We start from the raw sequence: 22837 nt of genomic DNA on the forward strand, positions 1-22837 counted from the left end.
TGGTCTAAATTTAAGAAACAGCACATGCTCATGGTAATATTTCATAATATTTATGCTTCAAGTTTATTCACGGAAATATCAGGCCCTTATATTCAGACTTCCTTAGCCGTCTCAATTGGATATGACAGCTTTCCAACTTACTGCTGTTTGAAAGCCAGCATGGAAAAAAGCCTCCATATGGATGCATCCACAGTCCTACAAAGTTATACCAGGGAAGTTTCCCCTGTTGTATTTCTAAATAGCCAGAGAAATCCAGAAAACCTATTCCATAATAATACAATCCATAATACAGCATTAGTCGGGGCCATCTAGTCCAACCCCCTGCTCAACGCAGGATCAGCCCTTTAGTCAACTTTACTGCTTCAGCATAATTGGTTTACTTTAGTGGACAACAGCCAAGCATGTGTCACATTTTCTCTGTTGTTCAGAGGCTGATGGTTACCAAATACAATGAACTAGGGAGTAATATATTTTATTCTTCATTCAAAGTCAATGTTCAGGTGGCTGCAAAAATAAACTCTATGCTACTGTTAACCAAGGGGTCATTTTTGTTTTGAGCACAAGTTACAGGAAGGTATTCTGGCACCAGCTCAACCATATTTTTTTCTCACTGAAGTTCTGCCCGTGTGGCCACAGTATAATGAACACATCTGAAAGTATATGCCATAAGAATTACATTAGTAAACATAGGACCTGACTGCAAAGAAAAATAATAAATTTCTGGGCTTTATGAGCTAATTGAATTATACCTCTATAATATTTTGTACATATAATCCAAAACCTGGCCTGGCTGGCCCAGGCAAACCCAATTGTGTCAGATCTTGGAAGCTAAGCACTTGGCAGGGGGGCCTCCAAGGAATGAGATGGGGACAAGCCACCTCTGAATGTCTCTGGCCTGGCAGCCAGATAATTTTAGGATCTCCTGGCTATATTACATGCATGTCATATAATAAATACAGAATCCAAAATATGAACATAGAACATTAGTACAATGTTCCCTTGAAATGAAGGATCAAAATGCATCACAAGATGGTTTTATTTATTTTACCTCATAGGCTGCCTTATTTAATGAGGCTGAACATGAACAATGAACTCTCCAAGGTAAGGCAGTTCTATAACAATACAGAAAGTGGATTAGATACGGCACTGTATACGGCACTGGTCAGACCACACCTGGAGTACTGTGTGCAGTTCTGGAGGCCTCACTCCAAGAAGGACGTAGATAAAATTGAAAGGGTACAGAAGAGAGTGACGAGGAAGATCTGGGGCCAAGGGACCAAGCCCTATGAAGATAGGTTGAGGGACTTGGGAATGTTCAGCCTGGAGAAAAGGAGGTTGAGAGGGGACATGATAGCCCTCTTTAAGTATTTGAAAGGTTGTCACTTGGAGGAGGGCAGGATGCTGTTTCTGTTGGCTGCAGAGCAGAGGACATGCAGTAATGGGTTTAAACTTCAAGTACAACGATATAGGCTAGATATCATGAAAAAACATTTCACAGAGTAGTTCAGTGGAATAGGCTGCCTAAGGAGGTGGTGAGCTCCCCCTCACTGGCAGTCTTCAAGCAAAGGTTGGATACACACTTTTCTTGGATGCTTTAGGATGCTTTGGGCTGATCCTGCGTTGAGCAGGGGGTTGGACTAGATGGGTTCTATGGCCCCTTCCAACTCTATGTTTCTTCTAGAAAGTAAAGCAAATGCTGCCTACAATCATCACTACATCAGACTACAGACTACCTGTTTGCATAATTGTACCTCTGGATGGCTTTGCAAGGATAGGCAAATCTGCAAATGTGGTAGAAACCCAAAGTATGCTGTCATACAAATCAAGCATCTTTTCTGCATATAAAAAGAACCAAATGCTCAAAGTACTTCGAGGCCACCCTGAAGCAAATAATTTGGTAAACACTCCAAGACGCCCATTACTCGAAAACTTGAAGATAAGGTAAGTCCCCCTAGAAGCAGGAAGCACTTGCAAATAGGTCGAAAGACCTGGAAAACCAACAACAAGCATTTAGTTTACTTCACAATAGGGGCTCGCAAGGTAGCACACCCAGAGTCAAAGACCATTCAATGACCCACATTGAGACTTAGATAGGGGGGAGGGGATGGCACCTCAAATTTTTACAGCAAGGAACTCGGACCTAAACTTGCAACTTGCAAAAATAAATGAAACTTCTGGTGGCTTCACTCTGCTCCCGAGAGCGTTGAAGCGCACTAGGATTTCTGCATGCTGCTTCCTCCAGAAGGCAGTCACTGCGATGCGACGTGTTAATCAAGGCGTGTGGAAAGAATGGTAGGCTGACCCTCTGTGTCGACCTTTTACCTGGGTATTAAATTAGGCAGGATTAAACGAGGAAACCTTTCAAAGTGTGCCAAATGAGCCCGGGCTCTGGAAACCGCAATCCGCCCATTCAGAACTCAGGGCGGAACAGAAACAGCAACGCTTCACTTCCGCCAGCCCAGTCCGCATGCGCTCGACCGCAGCGCTCTATCGCGAGAACGGCGTAGGGCTTTTTAAAAAAACCACGCGCTTCAAGATGAGCATGCGCGATGAGGCGCCTCCGGCAAGGAGATAGGCTGAGCGGTGGCGAAGCACCGCCCCCTCCCCCTTCCTTCGCTTGGCTGTAGCGAGAGGACCAGCGCCAGCCATGGCGGCCGCGGGGACGGGAGCAACGGCGGCGGCCGTGGTGGAAGCAACGTCTCCCGATCGCTTCCAGCAGCTGCTGCAGCAGCCCGGCAGGTACGTCGGCTCTTCTGTTCCCTGACCTCTCCCATGCTGGTTGCCTCCTGGAGGCTGCTGGGTGGGAAGGCAGAGAAGCCGGCCTCGGGACGCCGCACTGGGCATGCTGGCAAGGCCCCGCCCGGGCACTCATCGCGGGGTTGCAGCTTCCTCCTCCTCCTCTTACCGATCCCCCGGCCATGCGGATGATGAAGAGACGGCCTTCTTGCTGCTTGCCATGGCCTTTCGGGGCTGGGGGGCTCTAATGCAGCGTAACCGTTTCTGAGAGGGCAACGATATCCTCACGCCCCGTGTTTTCTCCGGGGATGCGTTGGATTCCAGATCCCAGTCTGTGAATGCGTGGAAGACGAATTAGGCGTCTGGTGCCCTTCCCTTCTTCCTGCTTGTGGTTAGGCTTGCACGTCAGGTTACTCCAGCTTGGACCCAGGGAGCTCTCTTCTAGCAAATGCTCCCCCCCCCCGGGGGGTGCAAGCAGGAGAAGGGCCTCATTTAGGGCCTCTTACTGTTTTCTGCCTTCAGGGTTCTCTTCCTCTTCTTCCTGGCACTGGCTGTGGGTTCTCTCGAGGTGCTCGTTGTTGTTGTTTTTTTGCCCGAAGACAGAGGTAGGAATGCCCTACAGCTCTGTAGTATGGAACAGGGGGGAAAATCCTAAATAATGGATCGAATAAGAAACACTTTTGAAATTGCTGGAGTAGTTGTAAATGTAAGGAATGGTAATTATCACTTTGTATACTGTGGACTTTGCAGGTTTATGCCTGTACATGTGTATTGAGTATTTCCAACAATATTTAATTATATTTTGTATTTATTTAACATTTATATACCACCCTCCCCTATGGCTCAGAGTGGTTTACATAGAGCTTAGTTAAACAGGAACAATACAGAAAACCAGTGGCTATAAATAACAGTAATAGAAAACAGCTATCAATAAAACCATAGTGAACAGTAATAATTGCAGCATACTGACAGCCCCATGGTTGGACAGTTCAAGCAATAATTTTCATGGGAGGGGAGGCACAGGGGCTCCGAGGAAGGTAATGGTTCTGGTCAACCTCAACCAAACGCCTGGCAGAGGAGCGCCCTTTTCCAGGCCCTGCGGAATTGTTCTAGTTCTTCAAGGGCACTGGTCTCTTCTGGGAGCTCATTCCACCAGGTAGGGGCCAGGATGGAGAAAACTCTGGCCTGGTTGAGGTCAAGTGAGCTTCCTTGGGGTCAGGGATCACTAGGCAGTTGGAGGTAGCAGAGTGTAGAGCTCTGAGGGGTGTAGGCAGAAAGGCAGTCCCTCGGGTACATTGGGCCCAGGCCATGTAATGGCCTTAAAAGCAATTATCAGAACCTTAAGTTGGATCCGGAATTCAACTGGTAGTCAGCACAGTTGTTGAAGGATGGGCTGAATGTGGGACCACCAAGGTGTTGTTGTGAAGATCCTGAACCGCAGCATTCTGGACCAGTTGTAGTTTCTGGATCATATATGATGTACCCACTTTTATTTTGGACTGTCATTCCTTTCTTGGAGAGCTGTGATGTGTCCTGATGAATTGTACATTGTGGTGAGCATCTGTACCTAATGTCTGTGACTTGTACCTGAGGGAGAAAACCTTACCTATCCAGGACCTAATCTGTCTAACGCAAGCCAGCGTACCTTCATAGAACACAAAATCATATAGTAACTCAGTTAAAATCCTGATGTGAAGATTAGGATCATCTCTGCTTTTTAAAAAATGTAATCTGCTATGTAGGAACTGTGGCATACAGAAAAGTGTAAGACACTTATCTAGAGATCGTTTTTGAATTTTGTAAAATAGCTCTCCTTGCTTCCCCCCCCCCCCCCCGAGGTCATATATCCATCTTCATTAACGACATACTTGGTTAGAGAAGTTTCTGTATTCCAGTGATGTGGCAAATTGAAGTTGAGAGTTCTAACAGGCGTAGAAAGTCAAGGGGTCACGCCTCCACTTCTTAGAACTGGTTTTTGGAGCCCTTCTGGTACAATTGCAGTTCTTTGGAGTTGGGATGTTCTGTTTATGAGCAGCAGACTCTAATCTGGAGAACTGAATTTGATTTTCTACTCCTTTTCATGAAGCGTGGGCCGGTCACGGTTCTCTCAGAACTCTGTCCCACCTGCCCCCCCTGTTTTGGGGATAGGAAAGGAAGGTGATTGTAAGCTGCTTTGAGACTCCTTAGGGCAGCTGTCCCTAACCCCCAGTCCAGAGACTGGGACTGGTCCGTGGATCAGTCGGTACCGGGGCATGGCTCCTCCTCCCTGGCTACTGCCTCGGGGGCTGCCCTGTCACTCTGCTGCCAGCTCACCTTTGGTGCTCTCTGGTGGCCGCCATGGCTGGGGCTTCCCCTCAGCATGACACTGCGCAGCTGCTGCTGGCAGTGCCTCCCAGTGGTCGGTGGGAAGTCAGGTGTACCAGCAGGAAAGCAAGCAGAGCAGGGGCTCAGGCGGTGGCGGCCCTCGGCAAAAGACTACCCCCGCCCCGGGGGGGGCCTCAGTGAAATTGTCATGTATTGACTGGTCCCCAGTGATAAAAAGGTTGGGTATAGAAACCAGCACTTATTATTATTGTAATTATTATTTATCACATTTATATCTCATTCCCTCTCCCCTGAATGGGACTTGGGGCAGCTAACATCACATATATCTAAAATATATGTGATAAAAAACAATACAAAATATATTATAAACTTTAAAAACATAAAATGATTAAAAATCTATCCCCCATTAAAATTTATCCCTTTTTCTCTTTTAAGGGATATCTAACAAACCAAAGTTAACAGGGGCAAAGAAGTGTGCTAAGAATTCTCTCTGAGGAGTTGCTTCAATTGCCAGAGTTTAGCACCAATAACTTGTCTGTAAATTTAAACTATACGACATAACTATTCCCAACAGTACCTTGTGTTGCGTGGATATCAGAAAAAGTGTAGAAATCTAAAAATAAGTAAATAAAACACAGTGCTTAACTTCGATGTTCCTACTAATATGACTTAAAGCCTGTTTACTTTAGCTCCCTACAGATCTCTGGGTGCATTCTCTTGAGACAGAAATAAACTTAAATGTGTGTATGCTAAAATACTTTGATGGGATGTTTCCTTATGTCTGTTTTTTGTTGTGTAAGTAGAGTGAGTTGTGCATGCAAACCTTGCTGAGTAGGGAATTGGCCCTGAGGAAGTCTTGCAGTCTAAGAAGATACTTGCACAGACCCTGGCAGTAGCCCAGCATTCATGGAGGGTTGCAGCACAAAGCCAACATCTGTCTAAGAGTTCTGCCACTGGCTTTTGCAGGGCAGAATTTCAAGTTGTCTGAATTATTTGATTTGCCTGTTTCCAAATCTTGCTCAAGTGATTCATATATACTATGAAAGATAGAGGTGCATGTATACACATACACACATATAAATTTGTCATAAGTTTTATGGTAACTTCAAACTTATAGAATATCAGAGAAATAGGTGATCTATTGCAGTGGTCCCCAACCTGCGGGCCGTGGCCCGGTGCCGGGCCGCGAAGGCCATGGCGCCGGGCCGCGGCTCCCTCTCCCCGCCCCCCCGCAGTAAAAAACTTCCCACGCCGCAAGCTTGCGGCCCGGGAAGCTTCTTACTGCGGGAGGGCGGGGAGAAGGAATCGGGGCCGCGCCCATGTGGGCGCGGCTCGCGGGCGCGGCCCGCTGCGGGGCGCGGCTCGCGGGCGCGGCCCGATGTGCGGCCGCGGCCCGATGTGGGCGTGGCCCGCGTGCGGCCCGCGGGCCGCACCCCAATGCCCTGCTGGTCCCCAACCTCAGAAAGGTTGGGGACCACTGATCTATTGTAAGAACTTGTTGAAGACAGGTTTACACATTGCATAGAGTTTTCTAAACACACCGAGGCTGCAAATAAAAGTGGGAGACCAGTGCAGGAAGAGAGGTAGGGATTTCTCAACCGTTTCCCTCTCTTGCTGCTTTTATGCTGAAAGCTGCTTCTGTGCCTCTTCTTAGGCAGTATGACATTCTGTTCCTTTGTGTTCTTTAAATTACAATTACAAACCCACATAAAGTACAGGTTCCCTCTGAGTCTTAGTCCTGGGAATAATTCTCTACCTGAAATCTTGTTTTGCTAATATCAGGGCTGTTGTACTCAAAGCCCACAGTAGAACAAATACCTTGGGCCTCTCTCCTTAGAGTTTTGCAACTTTTCAAAAAGTCCTCTAAATACTTCCAAGATTCCTCTGTAAAACCTTGTTGACTGATTACGCAGCCATGAAGGGGTCTTTGTGGTCTGCCAAATGCTATTACTGTTAACAAGGTAAATGGACTGTTTCAGCTCATGATTCTAGTCTCATCCAGAGAGCTCCTAGGTTGACCGTCTTCTGAAACATAGCATCTTGAAGAGTGGGTGATTGAAATGGTTCTCTAAAATTTCTGGTGACTGTAAGAGGAATGTGGATGGATTTGGACTCTCCAACTTTGAATACAGGACATCAACAGAGTGTGGGGAGAGACTCTGGCTTCAGCCGTGGGCTACTGCTGTTTGCAGCTCTCCAGTCTCAGGCAGAGAAAGGTCTTTCATAGACTATTGCTAGATATCATTTAATAATAGAAAGTATTGCCATTCAAGTTAACATGTATTTCATTTTGTTGGTTTGCAAAATGCTTAACCTTCATATGTTCCCTCTTTTGTCACAGGTCTCTAGTGGTGGTTCACTTTTGGGCCCCATGGGCTCCTCAATGTGTTCAAATGAACAGTGTCATGGCTGAATTGGCAAAAGAACACACACAGGTTACATTTGTGAAAGTAAGTTATCCTGTCAAAAACACATTATGGTGTAGCATGATTTGTTGGCTGTGTAAGAGGGCCAGGGAAGGTGGAAATAAACTTTTAATAAATTGTCCCACATTTTCTAAATTTCATGAAACCAGAAATTGGGCAAGCAAGATATAGTTTGGCGATTATTTGCTGTTCTTTGTTTAAACAGTCCAGTGTTAGGAGTTAAGTATGTGCCTCTTATCAGAAGGTTTTTGCTTCTCCAAACAAATAGCTTATTTTTCTTCATTGATACAATATGAATGGCAGACGTAGGGATGAGATTGGCAAAATGGATTGTGGGGAAATATTTATACTTACTCTGTTTGGTACTGTTTACCTTTTCCCCCGAGCATAAAAACCGTTTAAGGATAAATATACCCTTCTCTTCCTAGGCTGATTGTTGCTAGTCATGATGGCTTCATTGTACATATGATTTTTTTTTAAATCTCAGAATTGCACGTCATATTCTTCCCTCAGTCATTGCTACAGCTACCAGCACAAGCTCTTCTGTGTGGCTGGTACTATGTACAGAATGTGTACAGAATGTGTGTGATGAGTTGGACTGCCAGTTATTTCTCAGTGCAACAGATATCTCTAAGGCTGCTATGTGAAGACCAGAAACGGTCTTCAGTCAGCTACAGAAATGCTGACTGTTGGTTGATGTAAGAAAAACAGGGTTGGGCTCTTCTGCCAGGTTTGCTGACAAGATAGTCTGGACTTTTGGAAGCTGAATGGGGCCCAGCTGGTAGAATAGATGAAGGAGGGGAGAGTAGAGAGTGGAGTCATGAGTCTGGAGGTGATGAGGGTCCATCATATTGTTAACTCACTCTATGTTGGCCTTCCCTTGACACTGCTCTGGAAACTGTTGCTGGTCCAGAATGCAACTGCCTGGATTCTCATGCAAACACCTTGGAGAGCTCATATAAGACCTGTCCTATGACAATTGCACTGGCTCCCAATTGAATTTTGACTCAAGTTCAAGGTTTTCGTATTAACCTTGAAGGCCATATGCAGTCCGGGCCCAGTATATCTGAAGGACTGCTTGAGTATGTCCCCTGGAGAGTGTTATGATCAGCAAATGCCAACTGGCTAAAGAAGGACACTTAACCTCGACCAGAGCCAGGGTTTTTTTTGCTCTGGCTTGGAGGAATGTGGTCTCTGAGCAGATCAGGGCCCTGATGGGGCTTTCCAAGTTATTTTACTATCATATTTGTTGTGACTGAAATGACATAATATCAAATATGTGTTGGTGGTATGAAAATAAACCTCGCTCTCCTGTGCTTTTTTCTGTTTTTCCCTTTGGGTACTACAATGCCTTCCTCAATTTAAGCAAGCTGTCATTGGTTGTTCCAGTTGGGGTGGCAAGCAGTGGCTTACCATAGAAACAAGCCATAGAAGGGGGTGGAAGGAGTTGCATGAGCTGGAAGTGTGGCTCATGTAATGCTACACCGTGGCTTGGTGTTTTGTGTGAATGAAGCCCTTTCCTGATTGTTTTATGTGAAAGAGTGAAAATCTGTTTGCATTTTCTATCATTTCATTCCTGGTTTATCTGAACAGGCCTCTCGATCAATAGCATATTAATATCTAACAGCCTTGCAGGGGTTAAAAGCTAAAATTTAGCAGGCATCAATAGTTTATTGAAGAAATACTCCCTTTTTGCTTCATAATTTGCAGAAGGCTGCAAATGTCAGTCATGATGTACTGCCTCTTGAAATTAGTCAATAGAGCAAACAGCAAGAATTGCTGTGGGCAGAAAATAAGCACTGTAATCATGACATAACTGGGGTCAGTGATTTATGGATTTCAATATAGTAGTAGCTGCATATGATTGAAAATTTACTAGGTCACTAGTGCACCAAAAATTTTATTCACAGCCTCCAGGCATCTTTTGAAATGTGCAACAAAATAAAAACCTCTGAACCTGTTTTGACACTGCGGGCTCAGTGGATGACAAGCCTGCCCTGTGAGTTTCATTTAAATGCAAATGTGTCACAAACTTTTGTACCGAAATCCTTTTAAAACATTTAACATGACTAAAAAGAGCAGTGTAGACAAGATCAGCTAGCACATAAATAAGTATATGAAAAATAAAACCATATTTCATGACTTTTTTAACAGCTGGAAGCTGAAGCAGTTCCTGAAGTGTCTGAGAAATATGAAATTACTTCTGTTCCAACATTCTTGTTTTTTAAGGTAAGTTTAAGGGAAACTTTGTTTGGGGGGTGGAAATTATTTGGAATTGCTAGGTCTTTGGAGGGTCTTGTTATTATCCTTGGGGTTGAGACCTAGTTTAAAGTGTATGACGCTCTTTTGTTCTGAACTCACAAACATTTTGCTGGGAAATGCAAATGGTTCTGCTACTTCTAATGAACCTGCTTTTGTTTTGATTTCTTTCCTTATGTTAAACTGTCCAAAAGGCTTTTGTGGGTCATTCTCTTACTAACAAAACAGACTTTAGTTCACTGCAAATAAGAGTTTGGCTTAGCTAAAGCTGTACACGTTACTGCTGTGTTCACATTATTTTTATTAGCTTGATTGAAGTGAGGTTGCACAATGAAAGAGCTTAGGGAATTTGACTTGGCTTTGCTTTGGATCCTACAGTATGATGCATTGGGTGCAATGAAGAGAAGTTTCAGCATTGGTTACTTTTCAGAAGGCAGCAACACTTACTAAATCTGCTGTTCTTTGTTGGTAGAATTCCCAAAAGATTGATCGGTTAGACGGTGCTCATGCACCTGAATTGACCAAGAAGGTTCAGCGCCATGCCACTAGCTCATCTGTTCCAGCCGGTTCTAATGACGGGGCTAAAGAAGATCTTAACGTGAGACTCAAGAAACTGATCAACGCTGCCCCTTGCATGTTATTTATGAAGGGAACACCTCAGGAGGCTCGCTGTGGTAAGAAGAGCTTTGCATTTCTGTTTAGTTCAGCAGGGCCAGCCTCACAAAGCCAAAGCCATACAAAACACTGAGGTTTCCTGCCTGGTTTCTGTGTGGTGCAGAGCTAGTGTTCCTCAACTACACTGAGATGAATGGGCTCTTTGTCTTGGCCACCTGAATGAACATTTTAGCTGTCATGCTTCGGCTTCCCCCCCTCTTGCTTGATTGCTCTGGTCTTGACTTGCTGCTAAATTCAAGGAAAGATGTCTGTGACGTGAGGAAACAGCAGGCCTTTGCAGTTAGGAGTTAGCTAGGGTTAGTGTAAATACCCTGTCAAAGGCATCTAAATTTTGAGACCTGGACGTGGTGAATGAATGAGCCAAGATTTAGGACTGCTGCGAGCTCAAGTAGCTTTCAAAATTTGAATTCCACTCTTTAAATTTATTAATAACCAGAACAATCCTGTTGTTTTCTGAAGATTTGCAGCAGCTTACACATAAACCCCCCCCTCATGAAATCCCCACATAAAGCCCCATTTTACCCAGGTCTCTCAGCCCCCTACAGCCACAAAAGAATGGTGGCCTAAAAATCCCTCCCTTGAGCAGACCTCCCTAAAGGTGGGGGGTGTAATCAGCTGAGCCTGAGGTGGGGCCATGACATCCCTAGCGCTAGCACTGACCTCAACAAAAGACCCTGTGGCTAGATTTCAGTCCTTTAGAACCTTAGAGGCAAACAGGATTTTTTTTTTGGGGGGGGGGGAAGTAGTGGTTAGAAAAAAACACATTTCACAGTTGATTCTGGTTATGTAGCTTAGTTAGAAAAAGTTTTTTTCTGATGAAGAACCAGAATTGTAGTCTTTTGTAAAGGTGCTCATGGAATATTTGATTAGTACTATAAAAAATGTTTGATTCTTTGCATCAGTTCAGTATTGTAGCCAAAGAACTGTCATTGTGGTTTTGATCCCCATTAGGGTTGGGCGCTTCGGCATCCGAAGCAGCTGTTCACACCTGAAGTAGTCAGTGGCGCGGGGAAGGGGAGACGCGGGCATTTGTGCGCTGGCAGGCACACACACACAGAGGCGTGTGATGGGGAACTGCATGTATGCCGGCTGGCGCCCGTGCCTCCCCTCCCCCCTCCATGCAGCGGCACTGGCTGCTTTAGGCACGAACGGCCGCTTCAGATGCTAAAGCGCCCAACCCTAATCCTCATGTCCAGACCTTTCATGTTATTTCTGCAAATGTCTGTACAGAAAACCTTTGTGGGGATATCTGTTTGTCAGATCACAACAAGTGATGGAGTCCATATACTAGGAGACAGGTTTCTTCTGCCTCCCAGTAACAAAATAACCCAATTTCACTTTAAAATTTAATGATACAGTGGTTACAGTGATGGTACAACATGAGTAAAAACAGGCTGGAGGTGTATCATGTGATCAGAGTGAATAATGGAAATCATGAATCCATGAACAGTGAGCGTATGCTGTAACGGATTAGTTGAATCTAAGCAGTACCTACCTATTTATGGGCCAACCCACTCATCTGTCCATCTATTTATGTATTGATCCATTCCCAAAGCATCTTGAATTTCTGAGAGAATTCAGCACCCACAACAGACATTTTATGGCAGTATCATTGCTGGTTTAACCTGTCACTGTTTATTTACATTAATTTTAAATTTAATTTTATCTGTTGTAATTGTGTATTTTATATTTTTTGCACACTGCCCTGAGCCAGCTTGCTGGGAGGGCAGTCCAAACATCTAACAAGCTGAGCTAAGAGCGAAATTGCTCCTTTGGCCCTAGTTAATCCATTCAATAGTTATTGGGTCCCAGGTTTGTGGATCCAAATGAAGAGAGCTTGTGTAATTGTCAATGCCATTATCTGCTGTTTATTTATCATCTGGATAAACTCATGTGTAGTGTAGGAGCATGGGTTTTGTTAGATGTCTTTTCCCCCTGGCATATGTTTTCCTAGACATATTCCAGAGAAATTACCTTGGCTGGACTGTATCTAAGCCACGGGCCCCTTATAGAAGAAGAAGAGTTGGTTCTTATATGCCGCTTTTCCCTACCCGAAGGAGGCTCAAAGCAGCTTACAGTCGCCTTCCCATTCCTTTCCCCACAACAGACACCCTGTGGGGTGGGTGAGGCTGAGAGAGCCCTGATATCACTGCTTGATCAGAACAGTTTTATCAGTGCCGTGGCAAGCCCAAGGTCACCCGGCTGGTTGCATGTGGGGGAACGCAGAATCGAACCTGGCATGCCAGATTAGAAGTCCGCACTCCTAACCACTACACCAAACTGGCTCTCAGGGCAGTGCATTTCATTCCTATGCCTCAGTTCTTACTAATTGTACTGAATGTCCACCTTTGGCTGGTTCCTGCAAGGGAGACAGCTGCAGTAGGAAACAAAGGGGGTTAACTGTAGACCTGTGGGAGAGCAGTTGATCCCTATCCTTTTGCTTCCTTAGCTCTTCCAGAGAGGTCTGGCCCCTTCAGTGCCTCTGTGCTTGCATCAGCTGCTACAGGACCAGGCAAGGTCAACTGGGAGCTTTTGCACAATGCAGGTTGTGATGGAGAAGTTCCTGATGGATTACGTCCAGACTAATTTTCATCCTAATAACAGATTGTCAATTGTAACCAAATGTAATTGGATCTTGGTATGGAATCAGAAATCCTTGTTATGTTCTGTATTGCAGCCTTTCCTATGGAAAGCCAATTCATAACAATGTTAAATGAGGTCTATCCCCTCGGCTCTGTGTTCACAGGCTTGTTGCTTGCTTACATCATTAGTACTATAATTGCACTTAGCTTTCTGTTGCTAGCCAGAACAGCACCCACTTTACTTGTAGGGGTGGCTGGTACCTTCAAGTACGTGCATTTCACACAAGCTTTCATTAGCTTTTGTTTTGCTCAGATGGTGGCTGCTCAGAAAGTCAGCCTGGATCTTTTTTTTGCTCTGGAAATAAAGCAGTGTTGCCGCTTTATCCCTAAGCATAACATTTCTAGCCTGCTACTTTAACCCTTACAAATGAAACCCCACCAATCAATCCTTCTCATCTGTATGTCGTTGCCCACAGCTAAAATGAAGCGTTCTCTCTCAGCCTCTTCCAGTAGAAAGGAGTTAATGTATTGGCAGCAGAATAACCACCAGCAATCAGCCTGTAGCTGTTTACTAATGAACTCCCCAGATGAATGGGGTTGGTGGGGGGGGGGTGGAATTCAGGATTCTTGTTTCACTCCAGGCTGTACAAGAACTTAATGCTTCAGTTGTGGGAAGGAAAGCAGCCCTGCTGTATAAATAAATGTTAGTTGCTCATGGCTCAAAAATGCAGATTTGGAGACCTTAAGCTATGGTACAAATCAAAAGTGTAATGGATGTGTTTGCCAGGCAGAGATCATGTAAAGGTTCTTTTGTGTGTATGCTTCTTAAACTTTTTGAAATCAGTCACTTAAAACTCTGGGTTTTGCAGCCTTTTGAACATGGGTTGCAGTTTTTCAAATAATAGTAGACAACGCTACTTTTATCAGCTCTTTAGTTAAGGAAGATTTTTTAAAATGAAAACTGCAAGACAGTAGATAGACCAGTATTATCTAGGCTATCGGTTTAGGCATGCTTTATTTTAAAGGAATTGATGTGGGATGCTGTTTCAAGAGTATGTGAGGTGATCTCTGCAATTTTCTTTTAATGAGCCTTGTGCAATTGGTGCTCATTGCACATAAGGAGTTGGTAGACTTGTGTCTTTGCAGCAAGCAGCACTTCAGAAATGGTCCGCTGTGGCTAGCAAGTTATTTTGTTGGCTACAACCCTAAGACCATTTTATTTAGAAGCAAATACTATTAGCTGTTCCAGCTAGATGGGGTTAGGAATACATCTTACTGGAATGGAAATTTAGGAGTCATTTGCTGTTGGTATTGTGGTGCTGTGGAGGAAAAAATAATCAGAAATTGGATTGAATTTCAATTATAAATTCATTTTATCATCTGATCTGCACAGTCAAAATGGCACTGTGTGATACGATTTTGCTATGTTAAGCTCTTTGCCTCTCTGTTAAAACACTCCTGAATAAAACAAAACAGGCTAATTTAACTATTCAGCCATGGTTTGGTGAGTAGAAACAAGCTGTTTGCCTTTTCCAGCTTCCAGAAGACTGATGTCAAGACTGATACTACTTTATATATTTCTTCAGCAGGAGTAGATGAGAAGGTATTTGCATACAGGAAGACTGTCCAAGAATATACTTAATAGCTCTATAATGTCTTGTCTTGACAAAAGTGCTTTTATAGTTCTTGGCTGTTTTCAGAAATGGCATTTCTCCCCCCCCCCCCCCCCCATCTAGAGCTGCATGGATAATATTACATGTGTGTCCAATACAGAACAGCTAGTTTTTTATACCCCACTTTTCACTACCAAAAGTGGCTTACAAACACCTTTCCCTTCTTTTCCCCACAACCGACACCCTGTGAGGTAGGTAGGGCTGAGAACTGATCTGTAAGAACAGCCCTTAAGAGGACTGGGACTAGCCCAAGATCACCCAGTTGGCTGCATGTGGAGGAGTTCTCCAGATTTGAGCCTTCTTCTCAACCGGGTGACTTTGGGCTAATCCCAGTCCTTTTAAGGGCTGTTCTTACAGATCAGTTCTGGCTTTCTTGCAAACAAGGTCCTTGTTCAGGGGGAAATGATTCTGTGCTAGTCAGGTCTTGCGATCTTTCTTGGGAATTGTAGGACAAGGTTGATTAGGACTGCAGTGGAGAGAAAAACCAGCTGACCAAGATGTTTTTAGCTTTTAATACAAGGCATGCTGAACCTGTTATTATTGTTATCCACTTAGAGGTTTATGCTATCCTTTGTCTAGTTCCTGCAGGTATAGAAAATGTGGAATTAAAGCACATTTCTGCTTCTGTCCTTGGCATAGAATGTTAATTAAAAGTATAGCCAGGAAAGGGTGACTTGTTTGATACGTTCTGGTCTGCAAATCTGTCAGATCAGTCTAACTTTGCTAATTTTGCACTTCTCTTTTTGCTGTGCCTACGAAAGGATATGGAGACACTCAGCATACTGAATCAGACATGAAGCCACCTTTTTTTAAAATCAGACCTTTGGCCCATCAATGCCAGTATTGTGTACTCCCTACCAGGTCTCAGGTGGAGGTCTTTCATGCTGCCATCTCCTCTTTTTTTTTTTAACCTGGCAATGCCAAGGGTTGATCTTGGAGGTCTTCTGTGCCAAATGGATCTTATACTATTCCACCCCAAATCTTTAATCTTTTAAAAATATATATTAATTGCCACTTTGGCTTTTGAGATTCTGCATCTATGGGTCTATATACTAGTCTTGCAATTAGGAGGCAACTTAAAAATGCCAGGTGAAACACGTGTCAGGATCCCATTCCATTTGTGCACAGATTAATAAATCCTAGTCAGAGGGTAGAATAATAGAGTATTTCCAGGTTAGACTTAAATACCAAGCTCAGGTTAGTTACCCCACTACCAAATACAGCATGATGGAAGGGAATGGCAACAAATTGGGTCTCTCTCTATAACTGTTATATTGAAAGGCAAGTTGTCCTAAATAAGGGGTATTTATTTCTGGGGTAGGTGATTGGACAAGTGTAATCATTTGCAAGTTATCTTTTTAAAAGATTATTTTGCACATGATTAATATAAGTCATGCTAAATTAGGACAGTTCCTTGGTCAAAGGTGGGTACAGCCTTATTCAAGTGTGTGCCTTTTTATTTTCTCTCTACAGGTTTCAGCAGACAAATAGTGGAGATTCTTAACAAGCATAATATTGTGTTTAGCAGCTTTGATATTTTTTCTGATGAAGAAGTTCGTCAAGGACTGAAAACCTACTCTAGCTGGCCTACTTATCCACAGTTGTATGTGGCTGGAGAACTTATAGGTGGGCTGGATATTGTCAAGGTCAGAAAAGGCAAAACCTGCATTTAAAAATGTTATCAATTTAATTTTATAAAGCCACGTGTGTCCTTTGTGAACTCAAAATAACTTATTTTCAGGAACTGGAGGCTTCTGGAGAACTGGATACCATTTTTCCCAAGGCACAGAAATTGGAGAACAGGTATGGTGTATGATGTGTTCTCTTGGTTTATTAACAGGAAGGTAAATTGCATCTCTCCTATTAGTGAACTGTTGAAAACTGAAATCATTACTGTGGTTAAGTGCCTGTGAACATAAGGAAGGCTCTGTTGGATCTGACCAGTCATCCATCTAGTCCAGCATCCTGTTAAGTATAGTAGCCAACCAGTTATCCTGGAGGTCTAGCAAACAGCACAAGAGGCCAAGGCCTTATCCTGAAGTTGCCTTCCAGTGCTGGTATTCAGAGGTTTGCTGGTCATAGTAAAGAAAAGTATGCAGGTAATCTGTGAAAGTTAATTCAAATAAGAACAATGGGCCTGGGGCAGATACAGCAGCCTCTGCCCCTCTCTGTTTAACTGTCTTTCAGTTCTATCAGATATCTTGCTTTTCTGTTTCTAATATGGAAAACTTGGTTTGATTCCTTACCCAGCAGCCCAGCTGGGTGAACTTGCACTAGTCAGTTTTTATAGAGCTGTTCCCTCACAGAGCAGTTCTCTTTGAGCTTACCTCACAAGGTATCTGTTGTGGGGAGAGAAAGGGAAAGGTGCTTGTAAACTGCTTTGGGACTCCTTGGGTTGTGAAATTAGGGTACAAAAAGCAGCTCTTCTTTGTCCCTGCTTCACTTTGCACCAGATGGTTGGCATGTGAGCGTATGATGGGTATGAGCGTATGATGAGCGTAGTTATGGGACTTCTGACATTATGGGGGGGGGGCTCATCAGATTATACCAGTAAGAATTTCAAGAATTCAGTGGTATCTTTGTGTGCGTGTGTGTTCATACTGTAGTTTCTGCAATGTGGGGTTAACTTTGCTCTCAGGTGCTAGTTGACCATCTCTAGGCATGGATTTGTGGAGTGTCTCATGTCTGCTAGTTTACCTTTTATTCATGTCATGAACCTGGGACTGTGCTGGGATCAGGTTCTGTTTGGTATTCAGTCCTGCATATCTAACTGCTGATATCCTCTGATGTGCTTGGTATCATGTGGAAGGAGCCCCGGGTAAGGAGAGGCAAAATGCACAGTTGTTTTTATCTGTCACTCAGAGGCCTTGGGGTATTTTGGAATGCCAGTCGTTTGTGGAAGTTGTCCATCCCCACCCTGTGCTCAACAAACCAAAGAGTCTTAATGCCATGCTCCTCTGTTGCAGGCAGCAAGTCTTCTAGTGCCCAAGTGATGCACGGCCAACTGCTTGTGACTCAGAATTGAAAAATGCTTACAGCAGTAGCTTAAATTCAGAAAACTCTGAGAAGCTGATGTAATCCATAAAGTGGCTTTGGGGTTGAAGAGCTATGAGGGAACCAGAACTGTTGAGAAGATGTTCTGGGCGAGGATCCTAAGTTGTGTGACCGTAGCCATATTCACTGAAGAGAACTTCCCAGGCTTCTCTGCACTTTGCTTTGCCCATGAAATTCTCTTTGGGTGGCTTAGAGAAGCATCTTTTCTGCAGGGAGAGCAGTTCTTTCTAAGGGGAGAAGAAAGTTAGGATCTTTAGACTGTTAGGCTCTGGGACCTACTCCATTGTGCAGAGAAGCACATTGAAGACTTGAGAGCACCATTGAGTACAACACTGTGCATTGAACTGTTGACCCTCTTCTTAAGATTGGTTATTAATGTGCAGACATATGACTGCAATATGTGAATAACAATCATTGTTTGGATAAGCAAAGGAACTTGATTTCAATTGCAAGCTGAGAGTGGTTTCTGTTTCTAGTTGTTTGATAGTACACACACACACACACACACACACACACACACACACACACACATATATATATATAAAGCAGCTCTTGCTGCTTAAACTTTGTGTAGTGCTTAACTGTACCAAATGTCAACTTTTGTGACTTTAGCTTGGAACAAGTTAAAAATCTTAGTCTCATGGGAGACTTCTTTTAACATGCATTTGAGACAATTCTGTGTAAAGATAAATAATCATTCATTTAACGAGAAGTATGTACAAGTGTAACTTTTGATGGTACTTTAAACAGCAGTATTTTGGAAGATAGTATGAAGCCAAATGGAAATGCAGAGATTTAAGCTTTAATCTAATCAGTATTTTCTCTCTCCTGTTCTAGACTCAAGGAACTGATAAATAAAGCTTCAGTGATGCTGTTTATGAAAGGAAACAAGCAGGTAAGAAACAAGGAAATATCTTCATTTCTAATTTGTAATTTTTGTTTGAATGTAAAAAATGAATACCTGGGCACTTGGCACTGGCAATTTCGTCCCCTTGGTTATGAGATGACATAAAGAGGCTACTTGAAACCGGGCTTGGACATTCAACTATCTCTGAAATCTGAGAGTTAAATTCTTACTAGTTCTGACCTCAAAGGCAAATAAAATAAAACAAGCCTGAGGAGACATTTGGTATATTCCAAATGCCTCAAATCCTGATGACTCACATTTTCACAGTCAGAGTAGTTCAGCAGTGGAATAGGCTGCCTAAGGAGGTGGTGAGCTCCCCCTCACTGGCAGTCTTCATGCAAAGGTTGGATACACACTTTTCTTGGATGCTTTAGGATGCTCTGGGCTGATCCTGCATTGAGCAGGGGGTTGGACTAGATGGCCTGTATGGCCCCTTCCAACTCTATGATTCTATGACTCAAGGAAAAGGGTGTCTATAGGTTCCAAAATTTAACTTGGGATGTATGTCATGTTTTCTAGTATATTCTTCATCATGTTGTTCTTCTTGTAGGTGGCAAAGTGTGGCTTCAGCAAGCAAATCATAGAACTCCTAAACAATACTGGGTATGGAGGTATTTTCCAGCGCTATAAGCATCCTTTTCTTCAAAACTGGGAAAAAAACGAAACACATCCCATTGGTTCTCTTAAGCCATCCAGTTGTTGTTCCTCAGCAGCCTTTCAGTCTTGTGACACATTGTCTCTCCTGGCCCATTTCCATATTTCTCCCACTTGCTCCTTCCCCTCAGTGTTCTCTGGCTGTTGTTGGTCTTGCTTACACAGTGCGTGTGGCAGAAAGATTTCTGCTGGCTCTTCTCTATTATGAGAAGAAGAATGAGGATCTCTCCTGCACCGATCACAGAGCTCTACTGATGCTAGTGGTACGTGCATGGGTCTCCGATTGCAGTGTGCTTTGACCTAAAAGAATCAGTGCATCTAGTCTTTACAGTAAATATTCCTTTGTTTTCTAGTACTCGTGTACAGATCAAACATTGTAGCCCTGCAAGCCCTTATATTTGAGGATTAAAAACCCTTGACATCTTTAAACTGTTAAATAAGTGACAGCAGTTAGCACAGCTGGTTGAATATCCCTAGCTTGCATAATCAAACCTTCCTCTTTTTTATCTTGGTTTTAGTGTTGATTACGAGACATTCGATATCTTGGAGGACGAAGAGGTAATGTTTCATTAGCTTATTCTTTTTAAGCTGTCTAGAAATTGACAGTGAGTGACGTTGACTGGGATTATTTTTCTTAGGTCCGGCAAGGTTTAAAAAAGTATTCAAACTGGCCAACCTACCCGCAGTTGTATGTGAAAGGTGAACTTATTGGAGGGCTTGATATTGTTAAGGTAAGGAAAGACCTCTTTGCTGACAGGTGGGTTTTTTAAAAGTTTCTTACAGATGTTACCATCACAATATGTGGTGGATCGCTCCCTTCCATTTTAATTCTTCTTACTCCACTGAGATTAGAAATTTGCCTTCCATGTTATCCCTTCATCCTATCACCATGACCTGGTCAAGTACAGTTTGGATTAGCTTTGCAATAGGTCAGCTGGATGGCATATTGAGATTTTCTTCACTGCTGTTTGTCCAAACGCCATAGACTCTAGCTGAGTAGAGTTAGAGGATGATAGCTTGTTTGTGAGAGAATTTTAATATGCAGTTTTTTTCGGCCCCTGAAGTTTTTTTTCCCCTCTTGATTTAAAATGGAATGACTTTGTTGGCTTTTCTATGACTGTCACTAGCTTTAATATATTGGTGAAAGGAGTCTTAAATTTCCAGTGTGCTGCTGCATTGCCCACTAATGTGCACTGAAATGTATTATCTTGACAGCAGTCAGTTACCTTTCTGTAAGAACCATTTCCCCCCTGTGGGTGCATTTGCAGGTTTCATTTGCTTCTTAGTTTTAGTTTTTGACATTGGTTTTTCTCGTGATTACATTTTTACCTAGCATACTGTCTCGTTCTTGAGGAAAGGTAAGGTTGTATTGTATTCTTTTTTTGGGGGGGGGCGGACCCCCAAGCAACAAAAATAGATCTGCATTTATTACTGCATCTTCTAGGGCACAGGCACAGGCTTTTCAACCCAAATACTCTTGAGCCTAGTCTTGTCTTGAATGTTTTATAGCCAATTCCATAGACATTGTAACTCCTGGGAAGACAGAATCAATAAATCTCATTAGGTTTTAAAAATAAGTTGGTGTTAGCTTGTGTAACTGATCTTGGTTTTTTGTTTTTAAATTATATTTCCAGATATATTGCATTTTCAGGTTATTTTTTATGTGAATGCTTTTAAAATAGTGGCGAAATTAGCATTTGGCCATGGATAATGTGTGTTCTATAATTTTTTATTTTTTTTTAGAAGAAGGCAGATCTTACAGACCATGGATTAAGTGAAATTGATCAAACAGTCAGGCTGAAATTGATCAAACAGCTGGGCTAAGGGCTACAGTTGGATATTTTTCTTTAAAGAGAAGCATCTCTTCATATTCTCTTAGTTATTCCTGGATAGGGAATTTCTTCGCTTTTTAAACTTAATTGGCAGCTTCAAATCCTTGCTGCCTCCTATTGTGTTCCCTATAATATTTTGAAAAGCCAAGCTCCTGTCACTGCTTTATGAGACCTCCCCTCCCCCCAATATTTGGTTGCTAGTGACATGGATGGGGACATTTGCAGTAGACAATATCATTACTTGGTTTTCTCTGAGAGATGAAGGAAAGGGAGGATTTATGTTAGAACTGTAGGCAACAGCCACACATCTCCTGTAATATGTTCCTGCTTCATGCTGTTTTTGCATACTCAAGACAGATACAAAAGCATGGCTACTGACTGAGATGCTTGCTCATCCTCCCAGCAACTATAGGGAGTGTATTTGATTTAGGAAGTAAATGAGGTAGTGAAAAAGGCCAAAAGCTGCTGCATCTTGATTCGTCTTTACCATGGGTTGACCTAGTGGCCTGTCATCAAAGAGTATTTCCTCCTTCTGTGGCAATATCCCCTTCTAGAGAGTCTGCAGTTTTTGCCTTATTTTGCAAGTCAGAAAGTTACTTGCCCATCTTGTAAGCAAAAGAAACTGAGCTTAGAGAGTCTCCAGCAAAGCTGTGATTTCCTGTTGTGCCTGGCCCTTAAACCAGGCATGATTCCCAGCTGAAGGTGGCTCCACAGGTGAGGGCTGCTTCTAAGCTCACTTTCTAGGGAAGAATCCCTGCTAGACATGCAATAGAGCTGCAAAATGTCAAATAACAAAATAGTTTGGACAGGGAAGAGGATGCCATTGTTTCTATGACTTAGTTGAAAAATCTTTTTAAAATGTTTCTTTTTCTCCCCGCCCCCCCTTACAGGAACTGAATGAAAATGGAGAATTATCATCTGCTTTGAAAGGAGAAAATTAATGCAAATGGACACATTAATAAGATTCAAATATAAAAATTGCACTGAATCAATTCACGACTGAACCCTGATAGAAGGAATAGGATACAAGTTTCTGGTTGCTTGTCGTACTTCACAAGGCCATCCTAGAGGTGTATGTAAATGTAGATCTTTGCCCCAATTGTAAAGTTGTGACCATCCTCAATTGGAATTAAAGTTGGACAGTTTAAATTGTGTTTTGTATAATTATTTTCATTTTATGTGTCTTATTTTTATTTTATGTGTGAAAATGGCAGCTAATTGTAAATCCATTGCAAGCCTTCTGAAAAGTAATTATTTGGTGCTTCACAGCTGCTTTCTGAGATCCTTTCACTTTGATTAAATGACAAGCTATGGAAAGGGGTTGATGAAATAGGGCTAAGGTAGCTTCAGAGTGTTCCAAACTTTGAAAAAGAGAGAATGCTGGTCCTTTAGATGACAAAGCAGTGAAAGGACTGAATCAAAGCTTCACAGCAAGTGGAAGTTGCCCATGCCTGAACAACCTTTTGATGGGGTTGTCAACCTGAAGAATTGAATCAAACTGAAGTCATAAGATTGTTCATATAATGGCAATTGCAAAATTAACCAAAAATTAAGCAGTCACCACTTTTTGTCCCCATACACATGAGAGTTATTAAGTTATGAATATCTTAGCCTTAATGAAGTTTGTCACTAGGACTATTTCTATGCTAAGGATATTGTTCAAATTTGCATTTTTAAAGGGTCGAGGTTTTTTTCCTGTTTCTGTAATGAAATT

The 22837-nt window shown here is 42.9% G+C and overlaps 1 protein-coding gene and 1 long non-coding RNA gene across 2 annotated transcripts in view; one reads left to right on the top strand and one right to left on the bottom strand.

Moving 5' to 3' along the window:
* The window catches only part of LOC143843672 (uncharacterized), a 5923-nt gene extending 3288 nt beyond the window's left edge, over positions 1-2635 (bottom strand). Inside the window, exon 1 of the long non-coding RNA XR_013233642.1 lies at positions 2323-2635. This is a non-coding gene — a long non-coding RNA (uncharacterized LOC143843672). The remainder of the gene's footprint in view (positions 1-2322) is intronic.
* On the top strand, positions 2621-22272 carry GLRX3 (glutaredoxin 3). Its single transcript, XM_077350136.1, has 11 exons — positions 2621-2739; positions 7403-7511; positions 9642-9716; positions 10219-10420; positions 16150-16322; positions 16418-16479; positions 18568-18625; positions 19188-19240; positions 19810-19849; positions 19930-20022; positions 22014-22272. The coding sequence occupies exons 1-11, from the start codon at positions 2648-2650 to the stop codon at positions 22062-22064; spliced, it is 1008 nt and encodes a 335-aa protein (XP_077206251.1). The 5' UTR covers positions 2621-2647; the 3' UTR covers positions 22065-22272.
* Positions 22273-22837: the final 565 nt, after the last annotated feature.

This window comes from Paroedura picta, chromosome 8, assembly GCF_049243985.1.
Source record: "Paroedura picta isolate Pp20150507F chromosome 8, Ppicta_v3.0, whole genome shotgun sequence".
Classification (NCBI taxonomy): domain Eukaryota; kingdom Metazoa; phylum Chordata; class Lepidosauria; order Squamata; family Gekkonidae; genus Paroedura; species Paroedura picta.

What these genes read in the sequence shown, in the direction of transcription:
- GLRX3 (XM_077350136.1), top strand. Translation starts at nt 2,648, where the DNA reads ATGGCGGCCGCGGGGACGGGAGCAACGGCGGCGGCCGTGGTGGAAGCA. An exon ending in GTGGGCTGGATATTGTCAAG is followed by an intron (nt 16,323 to 16,417) that starts GTCAGAAAAGGC and finishes ACTTATTTTCAG; the next exon opens with GAACTGGAGGCTTCTGGAGA. An exon ending in GAACTCCTAAACAATACTGG is followed by an intron (nt 19,241 to 19,809) that starts GTATGGAGGTAT and finishes TCTTGGTTTTAG; the next exon opens with TGTTGATTACGAGACATTCG.